Genomic DNA, 13,827 nt, shown 5'->3' on the forward strand with positions numbered 1-13,827 from the left:
GTGTGTGTGTGTGTGTGTGTGTGTGTGTGTGTGTGTGTGAAGGCCTTAGGTGAGGGTGCTTCATCTCTAATCCAGACTGAAGCTTTGGATAAGGCAGCCTCCTGATACAAGATGCTTTATTTTCCTGAATACCTAAGAAATAAAACCAAACTTCTGGGAGCCAGGCTCTTTTGAAAAAGTTCCCCATGCACCAGAAAGGTGCAAGCCTGCTCCGTGAGAGAACCAAACAGAAGGACTTAGGCAGACTGGAGTGAGGAGTCCAGCTTTATTTCAGCCCTCCCAGGAGGATCTGAAACAGGAGGGAAGGGGGCAGGGCACAACCTTTGAAAGAATGCCATAGCCTGAAGACATGACATAAGCTGATTAGAACCAAAAAGGTCCAAGATGGTGGACAAGTCGACTTCCACTAGACCTTGAGCCTCAGTATATGCTCACTGTACTACATTAGCATGCTAAATGACATACCCACGGGCGCCATGACAGTTCCAAGACCTACCATAAAGATCAAAAAGTGGGTGGTGGCCCAATTCCTGGAAATCCCCACCCCTTCCCGAAATAGCTGGAATACTCCTCCCACTTATTAGCCTGTGAAATTACCCACCCCTCTAAAAACTGACAACACCATACCCTGGTATTTTTCTCACCTTCTGAGATGGCCCACACTCTGTCTGTGGAGTGTGTTTCTCTCTAAATAAATCCACTTCTTACCTATTGCTTTGTCTCTCACTAAACTCTTTCTGTGATGAGACATCAAGAAGCTGAGCTTCGTTAAGTCCTGAAACTGGGTGTGTGATATCAGCTGGAAGACTGTGGGTTTTGGCTGGGTTTGAGTCCCAATCTGAGTTTGGGCCGGGTTTGAGTCCTGGCTGCGTGGGTTCAAGTCCCAGTCTGAGGTGCACGGTTTCAGATCCCTGAGCTCTTCAGCCTTCTCTCCATTTTACCTTTGTTTTTGCTGGAAATGTGGGTCCCTGCAGTGCACAGAGCCATGGAAACCGCTGTCCTCCCTCTGCCGAGGTAAAGCAACTCCAGTAAGTGGAGACGGGTGAGAGGGGGACGAGGGAGGGCAGATGTGGACACAGGAGCCCTATTTTGTTGCCCCGAGGAGTAACTGGACCCCTGCCCAAGAGATCCCCAAGCCCTCCAAAGAAAGAAATTGCAGGGGCATGAGTCATCCCCTATTTTAGGCGAACACAGGGGTGCCCTGCGGGACTGAGGGCCTCCCTTATCAAGGAGCAGGCAACTGAAGTACGCAGATTGTGCTTGGCCAAAGGCTAGGATCAGCTTCTGGTTTATTATCTATTTAACTAAGTGGATTAAATGAGAATTGACTGGAATTGTACACTTAGGGGTCCCTTACAAAACGCCGTTATCTCATAAGCCGGCTTAATGGAACAGGCTGTCCGGGGCTTATTAGAAGTAACTGAATACAGTGCCCTACAGGGCAGAGATCCGATGGAGGGTGTGTGGCAGGCCCGGGAGATCCCACACCTTGTGTGGCCACAAAAGATGGGCCTGGGGTACAACTGCAAACCATACTATTAGCGTCTACCCCCAGAGACAGGCCCAGATCTTCCCAAGAAGAAGGGCACCTGCCATTCACTCCACTGTAAAAGCACTTCTTCGATATTAAGGGTGGACTAAGTGCTTTACTGATCTTTTATGTATGTGGACTCCGGCACGTACGAAAGACAGCAGGGTAGAGCGGTTAACACAACCGTCTTGGGCGTTAGACTGCAAGAGTTTGCATCTTAGCTTTACCGCTTGCTACTTGAGTGACCGTGTGTCACTTAACTTCTCTATGGCTCAGTTTCCCCATCTGCAAAATGGGGATGATAGTAGTACCTACTATCTAGGTACTACTACTACTGGTGTTGGGTTTCTGAGGAGATTAAGTGAGCTAATATGTATAAACTTCTTAGAATAGTGTCTGGCACAAGTGATTCTATAAGTGAGCTTTCAGTGATCATAGCTTTTACACCAAAAAAGAATTCATCCCATTTCATAGCTTTTGCACCCGCATCTCCTTTAGCTATTGATGGCAGCATGATATGGAATGAGCTGCCCTCACAGAGGAGATATTCTGAATGGTGGGAGGCAGTGTACGTGGAGGAGGTCAGGGCTGTGATCAGAGGGACATTTTGCTGGAGATGGTGATGCGATCTTACATGTCATTTATCTTCTCTTATCCCCATTTCTGTGTGTGTGTGTGTGTGTGTGTGTGTATATGTGTGTGTGTATGTGTGTGAGAGACTTTCATTATAGGGTTTAGGTAAGTGAATGTAAATTCTGCTTTTGGTGAAGATTGATATAATTATGAAGATGCTCAGACGTCATTTATCTTCTCTTATCCCCATTTCTCTGTGTGTGTGTGTGTGTGTGTGTGTGTGTGTGTGTATGTGTGTGTGTATGTGTGTGAGAGACTTTCATTATAGGGTTTAGGTAAGTGAATGTAAATTCTGCTTTTGGTGAAGATTGATATAATTATGAAGATGCTCAGAGATGAGACCCCTTTGGCCTGGTGTCCCAGAAACATGTACATTTTAGAGGACTTGCTTTGAGGATAACAGACACATCGGAAAGGATCGCTGGACAGACCCACTGGACAGAAGTTGCCCTTGTGCAGTTGGTTTGAACAATGGAGATAATTGACTGTTTTTCAGGAAGGTTTTAGTTTATTTGCAAATTTTGCACTTTTTTTCTTCCAGCAATTTCTTTGACAGTGTCATTTTTCTGTTGAGTTCCTTTGAGTTCAATTTACCTGTAATCTGTAAACATTTCTTCTGTCAACAACCTGCTCCACAATTGACCTAACTCTTCAGAATTACACAGCCTTTGCTTAAACTACTTATAACGTATAATCTACAATTTCCATGTATAATTTATAATTTTCAGTACTCTATAATCCAGGAGATGATTCTATTCCACTCAGCCTAATGGATGAACATTACAGTCCTCACTTTTCAAAAAGTTGAAGGAGACCATATAAAAATTTGTATGAACCTTTCTGTTCTATAGAATTACTTTAAATTTAAGAAGTTTAGCCTATTAGCTGAATTGTGTTTTAGGAGAATGGAAACACCATGCATAGTGTTAGAACTAGTAATGCTTTCTTCTTGTTTTCATGCCATTTTTAATTTAAAGGAGTAGTAGTACATAGTATACAACACTTAGATATAATTGATGTAATTTCCCATATTTTAAATGGCTCAGGCTGGGAGTTTAAGGAAAGAAGCCACATGAATCAGTGAGAAGCCATAACCTTCCAGGGTTTCTTCTGGCTGATTATTGACTAATGTACAAATTGATGTGTCTCAACTGAGCTGTATTGCCAAGGGCAAGCATGGTATGATATCGATAGATGCTCTGGACCTGTGGATCTCACCTTTTCTTGGTTATGAACCTCTTTAAGAATAAGGAGGAAGTTGTGGACATGCTTCTCAGAAAATGACACAAAGCTTGGCATAGAATTCTAGAGAGTGTACACGAACTCCCTGAATTTTCTGTCGAATCCCTGCTTCCCCACTGGAGTTCACTGAACACGGGGAGGCTTCCTCTCACTAGGCTTGACCACCCTTTTGATTTTTTTTTTTTTTTTTTTTTTTTTTTTTTTTTTTGCGGTATGCGGGCCTCTCACTGTTGTGGCCTCTCCCGTTGCGGAACACAGGCTCCGGGCACGCAGGCCTAGCGACCATGGCTCACGGGCCCAGCCGCTCCACAGCATGTGGGATCTTCCCAGACCAGGGCACAAACCCGTGTCCCCTGCATCAGCAGGCGGACTCTCAACCACTGCGCCACTAGGGAAGCCCCTGATTTTTTTAATGACAGTGAGTTGGACATTTCTGGAGACCAGGATATAGAGACTGGTCAGAGGATTTTTATGATACAATAAGAAATATGCATATTGGTCTTTGTCCACAGTTCCTAGCACACAGCTCTTAAAACCCTTGGAATTTCCAGAATGATGAGAGTGTCTTATATGCTAATGGAATGATTGGTGGTTGGGGGAATAATAGCTTCAGGATGGGAGCTGGTTGCCAGAAAAACCAAGGCATGTTTAGAGTAGTGGAACTTTCAGCCCTACCCCCGCAACTTCCAGAGTGAAGAGAGCAGCTGAGAGATGCATTAATCACCAGTGGCCAATAATTTAATCAATTGTGCCTATGTAATGAAACCTCCATAAAGTCTCCTAAACAATAGTGTTTGAAGAGCCTCTTGGTTGGTGAACACATCAAGATACTGGGCAGGTGGAGCACCTGGAGAAGGCATGGAAGTCCTGCTCTCCTTCCCCCATACCTGGCCCTCTGCATCTCTTCCATTTGACTGTTCCTGAGTTGCATCCCTTGTAATAAACTGGTCCCAGTAAGTAAAGCACTTTCCTGAGTTCTGTGAGCTGTTCTAGCAAATTATTGAACCTGAGGAAGGGGTCATGGGAACCCTTGATTGATAGGTCAGGAGTGCAACTGGCAACCTGGGATTTAAACTTGGCATCTGAAGTGGGGGCAGTCTGGTGGGGTCTGCACTAACTCTACATAGCTAGTGGCAGAATTGATTTGAATTGTAGGACACTCAGTTGATGTGTGGAGAGTTAGAGAATTGGTTGGTATGGGGGGAAAAGCCCACACATTTGGTGTCAGAAGTGTGAGTAAAAACAGTTCAGAATTTTGCCCTCCCTTTAAGAGTTATATACAGTGTTCCACAGTTATTGAAAGTACAGGCTCAACTATCTACACACTGTGTCTGCTGCCATTGGGTTCCTTTGGATGTTCCTATGTACTTTAGATACACTCCATTTTAGTTGAAGTTTGTTTGGATCTACCTCTACTTCCTAAAAACTTCTCTCTTTATCAAAATTAACAAGTATCTCCTCACTTCACATCCACTAGGAGAGCTACAATCAAGAAGATAGTTGATAACAAGCATTTTTGAGGATGCAGAGAAAACCCTCTTACACTGAGGGTGGGAATGTAAAATGGTGCTGTCACTTTGGAAAACAGCCTAGCAATTCCTCAAACGGTTAAATACAGAGTTGCCACATGACCCAGAAATTCTATTCCTAAATACGTACCCAAGAGAAATGAAAATGTATGTCCACACAGAAACTTGTACATGTAAATCTAGAAGCATTATTCGTAATAGCCAAAATGTGGAAACACCCAAATGTTCATCAACCAATGAATGGATATTTAAAATGTGGTATATCTATACAATGACTATTAGTCAGCAATAAAAAGAAACTAAGTGCTGATGCATCCTACAACTTGGATGAGCCCTGAAAACATTGTGCTAAGTGAAAGAAGCCAGTCACAAAAGACCATATATTCTATGATTCCATTTATATGAAATGTCCAGAGTAGGGAAATCCATAGAGACAGAGAGCAGATCAGTGGTGCCAGGGTCTGGGGGTAGGGGGAAAGGGGGAGTGACAGTTAACAGGTATGGAGTTTCTTGTTGAGGTGATAAAAATGTTCTAAAGTTGATTGTAGGAATGATGATCGTACAACTATGTGAATATACTAAAAGCTATTGAATTGTACACTTGAAATGGGTTAACTGTGTGGTGTATGAACTGAACCTCAATAAATCTGTTCTGAAAAAAAGAATATAGATTCTGGACCCAAGCTGCCTGTGTTAAAATCACCCTGGCATCTCTGGTGTCCTGAGACAAGGATTTGGGTGCAAGTACTGTATTTGAGAAGGTGTCCGAGGCAGTGTGGTCAGGACGTAGGGAAGTGAGACAGGAGAGGAAGGAAAGCCAGTAGAGGAGGCATTCATGAGTGAGTTATTGTTGGGGGCAACTGGGGCTCAGTCCTACTGCCCCCTCCATAAGGCTATGGAGACCACAATTCACAATGGTACCCCCCAAGCGATGAGAAAGCTCTGTTGTTTCTGAGTACTGACTTCTATGCTTCTAACCAGAGGAAGGCCCCAGACAGGAGGAGAGATACACAGAGACAGAGACAGACAGACACAGAGACAGACATGCAGGTACTTGAGGCAGGAAGCAGAGGGCACAAGAACTGTTCCCCAAACCTACAGGTGAACCAGTCCAGAATGACTGAACGAACGTGGGCTGAACATAGACAGTGTGCTGATGGGAGTGTTCCTTAATCTCTCTGGCCCTCAGCTCCCTCATCCTTTGTATGGGGGAAAGAATAGCTCCTGTCTCATAAGGGTGATATGGGGATTGATGAGTTCATGTATCTGCAATATTTCAACAGTCAAAAATACTCATCTTGAATCTTTCTCTATTTTTTGAACTTCTGACTTACCGTGATCATTCCTCTTCTGCATGAGCTTGTAACAAGACAGAGAAGAAATCCATCTATTATGAGTTTCAAAAAGAAATAGAACCACTTCCGAGAACAGTCTTCTTATTAGGCCCCCTTTGTGTTTGATCAGCTCTGAATGGCTGCCTTTTGAAATACGCCATAAGCTTTGTTAGCGCATTACATGCCCATCCCAGCAAGTTCTGTTATTGGAGCAACTCTATGATCTTTCTCATTCTTGCTATTCTATTTTATGGAAACTGTTGGTGGGATTCAAGTGAGAGCGGTTCATCACAGTACCCTGTTGTGTTTTCCTTTGTGTCTCCTATTTTCCCAAAGCTGTGTTCAGAGGACACTAGACCGTGGGGAGCTTTCTTTTTGTGAAACTTCTGCAGTCTAGGGGTTGAAGCCAGTGGCTGCAATCCCAGGCAATTCTGAGTTCTACTTCTGTCAAAGGCATTTACACTCAATGTGTTTCATTGCTCAGGGATGATTGAAACAGCCCAGTTGGTGAACAGCCAGGGGGAAATAGGGTTAAAAAACAACAACAACTATGTTACATGAGCTCAACCTGTCACGATTACAACTCAGTGTAAAGATTTGTTCAGCGAAGCAAATATCTCTGGATTGTTTCAGGCTGTGACTCTTCAATTAACCTGACATTTCACAAGTCCAGAAGTGCCGTGGATGAACTCTTTACTTCGCTTCGGGATATTGCTGGAGCTCGGAGTCTCATGAAACAGTTTAAGTCTGTATATGTTCCTGGAAATCATACCCACCAGGCAAGTACATATGTTTTAAAGTAACCGTCTAATCTGTGTTGTGTTTTTAGGATTCAGAGACTGAAAGAAAAGTTTCCATTTTAACCTCTCTAAAATGAAGGATCTGTTCAAGATGAAATCCAAGGCCCTTGTAGTCCAGAGTTCTGGGTTCCCCTGAATCTGAAAGCTTCCCAGTTTATTTGTATTTCAGGCTTGATGCAGTGAGGTGAGCGCTGGATTACGGGTCAGCGCTGCTTTATAACTGCCCCAGAGCTGTTCTGTCACCTTAAGCAAGTCCCTAAGCTCCAGATGTGGGGTGGCCTTAGTGCCCAAGTTTCTGGATCTAAGAGTAGCAAAATTACCTAATAATGTTATGGCAAGGGAAAAAGAAGCTGATGCCAGCAAAAACGTTTGTTATTTAAAATGCCCCCCCACACTTTATTAGGAGAGTCGGAGAACCTTGCAAGGATGTTTTGACCAGGGAGTAGGAAGACGGTATGAGAATCCAAGATTGAAGGGGTAATTGCTCTATCAAAACTCCGTGGGGCGAGGTGCGGGGGAGGCACAGGGAGACACGGAAAGACCCAAAGGGAAGACGAAGGGGTGAAGGAAAGCTGGGGCCATCGAGGCTGGGCAGTCTCTGTTGGACAAGGAAGAGACAACCCGCAGGTTCCTGGTGGCCAGAGGTGAGCTTTCAAGGAAGAACAGATGTTTCTGACAGAAAAGATCATTGGGTTTTGCTGTGGAGTGTGTGAAGGAATCTTCTCTTCCATCTCCCCATGAAATAGTAAAATTCGCTCCATTTGCTAAGGCTTTTTGGAGAGTTGAATGAGCTGTTAGTGGGGACTATGACATAGTGAGGGGTTCAGCTTGAGGGTTCTGATTCTCTAAGGTGGGCATGACGACAACAGCTAAGGTTACCTGCTACCACCTAGCAAAATCCAGATTCTTCCTCCCATATATTTGTATAGTAGCTGATACTTGAAGAGTCCCCTACATGTGGTTTTCCCTTTGATCCTCACGACAAGTAGGCCAGAGAGGTATTCTTATCCCGAGACCCAGGAAGCAGGCACACAGGTGGGCCAGGGCCTGACGCCAGGTCTTTGCTGCCAACCCAAAACCTCCCTACTTGCTGCACCACGGTTCTCCTGGAGGGTCTAGGAATAATGACCAATAATGCTGATCTCAGATACTGAAATCACCCCCCAAGACACAAAAGACCTTAGAAATCGGCACTCAACTTAGTAATATAAATTCCCATCTTTTGTTCAATGATCTGAGAACATCACTACCACGAAATACAGATAAAATCGCTCAGATAATTAATCAGTTGTAGTTTTGTCAGGAAAAAATTACCAATCTTAACTATGGCAGTATGGACTGGTCCTAGAAGACGTGATAGAAATGTTGACATACGATGAAATTTAGACCAAAGGCTATCAAGAAGTAAGTGGCTACTATCATTGGCAAGGGGAAGATAAACCAGTAAATTCATGAGGTCTTTTCAGTTTTGTGATCACCATGGTGACTAATTTGGCCAACTTCACGTAAACATGTATTAGCTATAAATCTTGGGCATAATAAGGACGGTGATAAGTTTCCTAGACTTTATCTCCCTGCTAGCAACACAGTCTCTCCAGACCTCAGAACCCTGTGTGAGCAGCCATCGCCTTTGGAAAATGAACTTTCCCTTGTTGCACACACTTCCCTTACAGTGAGTCAGTAACATCAACTCGTTCACCAAAAATCCTAAATGTCAGTGAGTGGAAGTGGGGACAAGGCAGGGAGTATATGTGTATCTTGAGGGGATCAAATAATAATTATACAGACACTTAGTGAAATACTGTGCAACCCATAAAATGAGTGGGATCTAAATATACTTGGCAAGGACTGTATTTGGGTCCTTGTCCTGGGCTCTGCTTGGAGAATTCAGAATAAAACAGGGGTTCATGTTCTATTGGCTGTAGATATACATCTATTGGGTGTAGATGTAGATCATTCTGTAAAGCATTATCCTATTTTTGTTTACAAATAAAAAGTACACGGGTGTATATATTTAATAAGTCTCTAACATTTTAGGAAAATTTTGTAATGGTTATGTGCGGGGAACAGAAAGGGTTAGATGCACAAGGAGGAACTCTGGCTTCTTGCTTTATACTCACATATGTAGAGGAAGAATTTTTGATGGGATTATGGATAATTTTTACCTGTTTGAGTTTTTCAACACTTTTTGAACTTAAAGAAGTTTTCAGGACTTCCCTGGTGGCGCAGTGGTTAAGAATCTGCCTGCCAATGCAGGGGACACGGGTTTGAACCCTGGTCTGGGAAGATCCCACATGCCGTGGAGCAACTGAGTCCACACGCCACAACTACTGAGCCTGCGCTCTAGAGCCCACGCACCGCAACTACTGAGCCTGCGTGCCACAACTACTGAAGTCCACATGCCTAGAGCCCGTGCTCCGCAACGAGAAGCCACCACAGTGAGACGCCCACGCACCACAACGAAGAGTAGCCCCCACTTGCTGCAGCTAGAGAAAGCCCACGCACAGCAGGGAAGACCCAATGCGGCCAAATAAATAAATACGTACATACATAAATAGATTTATTAAAAAAAAAAAGAAGAAGTTTTCAATCACAGATGGAAGCCCCTTGAGGACAGGGATTTTGATCTGGTTTGTCCACTGCCATATCTTCAGTGCCTAGAGTGGTATCTTGCACGTAGTGGATACTCGATAAATATTTGTTGGGTGCATCTTAAATGTGCTACATGTATTTTTATCACATGTTGGAGGATTTGTTGGGACAAAAATGTGTATAGATAGAAAACAACAAATGTCCAGAGTAGAAACAGAGTCCAGCTTTGTTTAGCTTTGAAGATGGACCTTGGCTGGGCAACTTTCTGTCCATCCCTTCTCCCAATTTGGTCCTCAGCTCAAGGAAAAAAATGTGCTTTCTATCTAGCTCCATGCTGTTCCTACACAGAATCTAGTTGGGATGTCCCGGGCTCCCTGGGACCAGTGCTATGTATCGGGCTCTCTCCCCTGGATCTCGGGGCCCCTGCCAGCCTCAGCCTCCCTCCCAGGGTACCTCTCTCCTGCTCCAATGTAAATGAGTTGACTCTTAGAGCCACTCCTGTTTCCACTCCTAGCTTGAGGCACTTCTTATTTAACCTTCATCCTTTAGCCCTTTAGGAAAATGTGTCAGTCACAGCTCAGATGCAGAAAGCAGACACCACTCTCGTCATTTTAAGGAGAGCAGGATTCCATACAAGAAATTAAGTACATATAAAATCTTGAAAGAGCTAGAGGAGTGGGATCTAGACTAGGTCTCCAGAAGTGAGCCCAGAACATCACCACGCACGTGGCCCTCCAAGGAAACTAGTGCCTCTGCCACAGCCAGGAGAGTGAGCATGGTGGGGATCGTGAGGCTGCCACTGAAGCTCTTTATTTGAAGAACACACCACCAAAGCTGGAGACAGCTTCTGGGTTTGCTCACCACGGTACATGCAGAGCCCAGCACAATGCTTGCCACCTAGGGGTGGGTGGAGAGGTGGATGGATGGGTGGGTCCTGGACTGTGGGTCTTATCCAGAAAGGCTTTTCTTATGTTCTTAATTCTTAGTGAGAGGGAGGTTTGCATGTACGTTAACAGCAACATTTGGGTTCATAGCCCAGCTCTGCTCCCTACTAACTGTGTAACCTTAGGCAAATTACTTCACCTCTCTGTGCCTAATTCCTCTTACGTAAGCAGGAGCTAACAGTAGTAGCTCCTTCATAAAAGTGCTCTGAAAAATATATAGAAAGCTCTCAGGATAGGAGCTGACACATAGACAGTGCTATGTAAGCATTGTCTCTAACAGTTGTAGTAAAGGACAAAATAGACCTTCTCTTTGTCCTCTTTCGTAGCATTTCGTCATTTCCTTTATTAGGAGATGGGCTACACAGAAAGGGAGTCATTCTTAAGCTGACTGTCCTGTTAGCTGTGGCATTTGGTCAGAGTCTACTGCTGACACCCGTTTGTTTGGAAAAGTCGTGTTTGTCCATAGACTCTGTTGACCGGAAACATAAGCCCCAGTTTTGCCTGTGCAGCAAGTCTTCTTATGCTTTGATTTCTTACTACAAATGTTCCAGTTTAATGGGAGGCTTAACCTCCTTCCTAAATGTCAGTGTTTGATGTGCTGCTGTTTCTCAGATGACTCAGGGCAAGGAGCTTATGAGCCCTTTCAGACAAAATATTGCACGGCTCTTGCATGACGGGTTTTGGCAGAAGTCTCAAAGTGCTGTGCCCTGGAGGAAACTTCCCACAGATGCGTACTGTCCTCTGTGCCTCCGGCATGTTGAACCAGAGCCTTTAGAACCAGCAGGGCCCAAGGAGGCCTGATTCATCTTGTGCCCGGTGAAATATGCGCTCTGAACAGTCTGTAGGCCCAGTCTCTTCATCAACATCAACAATCCCCGGCTCTGGCCACCAGCTGGTCTTTTGCAAGCACTAAGCTCTGTTCTTCCTTCTGATTCTATCTACCTCACCCTGGACCTGCTAGCATCCTTTCTGAAAGGCTCTGCGTGAGATAGGGCTATGCTGGGGGCCAGGAAACTTGGCTCTGTCCTGTAGTCTAACTTCTAACTGCCTGTGTGAATTCAAGCAAGTTAATTAATAGCTTTGGGCTTTGATTTCCTCATATTGAAGTTGAAGGGACTTTAATCAAAAGATATTTTAAGTAATCTGCTTCTGGTTTGAAGGATGGATGGACGGATGAACAGATAGACAAATGAACCACTTTTTAATCTGCAGCGCAAACCATTTTCCTTAAGAAGATGAAAGGAGAAAAAAATCAGTCATACTGCAGCAAAACATAAAAATAAATAAGCCATGGAGTATTCAAAGCCAAGACCAGTTTTGAACAAATGTTTTTCTGTACAAGCTTGGATTGAAACAAAGTAAATACTCTCAGTACAAATCTAGTTCTGAGAACTTGGTGTTCAGAGTCGGTTTTGCAAAAAAGAGAGAAGCATCTGCAATAGGACCAAGAGAGGTCCTGGCTGCACCAACACCAGCCAGCAAAGCCAAGGTCAGCAGCATGACTGTTGGGGGTGTGATTGTGGCAACAACTCCAGTTTTCTCGGAAACGGATATCCTAGGCCAGGGGTCCCCAAACTATTTGGCACCAGGGACCAGTTTCATGGCAGACAGTTTTTCCACGGGGTGGGGTGGGGGGGAATTGCTCAGGCAGTAACGCGAGCGATGGAGAGCGGCAGATGACGCATCGCTCGCCCGCCGCTCACCTCCTGCCGTGCGCCCGGTTCCTAACAGGCCTAGAACTGGTACCGGCCCGTGTCCCAGGTGTTGGGGACCCCTGTCCTAGGCCATCTTTAAGGTGCGCCAAATTCAAGAAGCTGTTGGGGGCTTCCCTGGTGGCGCAGTGGTTGAGAGTCCGCCTGCCGATGCAGGGGACATGGGTTCGTGTCCCGGTCCGGGAAGATCCCACATGCCACGGAGCGGCTGGGCCCGTGAGCCATGGCCGCTGAGCGTGAGCGTCCGGAGCCTGTGCTTCGCAACGGGAGAGGCCACAGCAGTGAGAGGCCCGCGTACCGCAAAAAAAAAAAAAAAAAAAAAAAAAAGCTGTTGGAGTTAGACTAGTTTCTCAGAATTGTCTCTGACTTATGTGTAATATCATCAACTGTTGCTGTGCTCAACACCTGTCTTCAGGAGTTGGAATCAGGTCAATAAGAACTTTCTAGATCTAATCATATACCGCAAAAGAGTAACCAGAGACATAGAAACAAGTATTTTATTTTTCATATTTTGATTAACTCTGGTATATTAAAAGCCCAGTTTGTTCTGGAACAGATATTGGACATTTAAAGAAAAAAAGAGAGTTTCTGATTTTTTTTGAAACTTCATCTGTCTCATGTGTGACACCCATGGGGGTCTCATTAGGCTCTACCAAACCTTCAAGCTAGCCTCATGAGCCTGTCATACAGGGCCACACTGTGATTTTCATTGCCCTTAGCACTTTTACCTTCATGGCCCTCTTCCTGTATCAAAATCTCTCTATATATATATTTATGTGAAGAAATATTTATTAAATATTATAATAAAAATTATATATAAATATATTTATTTGATTACTGAATATATTCTTATATTTACACATATGCAATTACATATATAATTATATTATAGTTTCATTGGTATAGAGACAAATAATATTATATATCAAAACATTATCTTTGGGCTTCCCTGGTGGCGCAGTGGTTGAGAGTCCGCCTGCCGATGCAGGGGACACGGGTTCGTGCCCCGGTCCGGGAAGATCCCACATGCCGCGGAGCGGCTGGGCCCGTGAGCCACGGCCACTGAGCCTGCGCGTCCGGAGCCTGTGCTCTGCAACAGGAGAGGCCACAACTGTGAGAGGCCCGTGTACCGCAAAAAAAAAAACAAAAACATTATCTTTGACCAAACAGTTCATTTTTTTCTTCTCATTTTAAAAGAAATCAATGCATTTTCATGGGTCGCTAACAGTCCTGTGGGCCCTAGGCATCGTGCATTCTGTGCCTAGTAGATAAGTCATCTCTGTGGTCATAGCCCCCATTTGCAGCCGTCTGTCCAGGACAGGAACATAGCTCACGGTAGGGAACAGCGGGCATTTTTCTCCTCTCAAGTAGTCCTGTGACCATGATGAAGCAGTCCATGCAGCTACCCAGGAGCTGTTCGGTTTGGTCCTGAAGTGACAGCTGAGCAGTGAGGGAACTAGACTCACATGGAGGGAAGGGTAGGGGCAGGAGTCCTCTGGCTTAAAACCCT

The 13,827-nt window shown here is 44.7% G+C and overlaps 1 protein-coding gene across 1 annotated transcript in view; it reads left to right on the forward strand.

Moving 5' to 3' along the window:
- The window catches only part of SCFD2 (sec1 family domain containing 2), a 394,218-nt gene that overhangs the window by 351,522 nt on the left and 28,869 nt on the right, over window positions 1-13,827 (forward strand). Inside the window, exon 6 of the mRNA XM_024746720.1 lies at window positions 6,903-7,048. Within this exon, the coding sequence (XP_024602488.1) occupies window positions 6,903-7,048 (146 nt within the window). The remainder of the gene's footprint in view (window positions 1-6,902; window positions 7,049-13,827) is intronic.

This window comes from Neophocaena asiaeorientalis, unplaced genomic scaffold, assembly GCF_003031525.2.
Source record: "Neophocaena asiaeorientalis asiaeorientalis breed wild unplaced genomic scaffold, Neophocaena_asiaeorientalis_V1.1 scaffold19, whole genome shotgun sequence".
NCBI classification, from domain to species: Eukaryota; Metazoa; Chordata; class Mammalia; order Artiodactyla; family Phocoenidae; genus Neophocaena; species Neophocaena asiaeorientalis.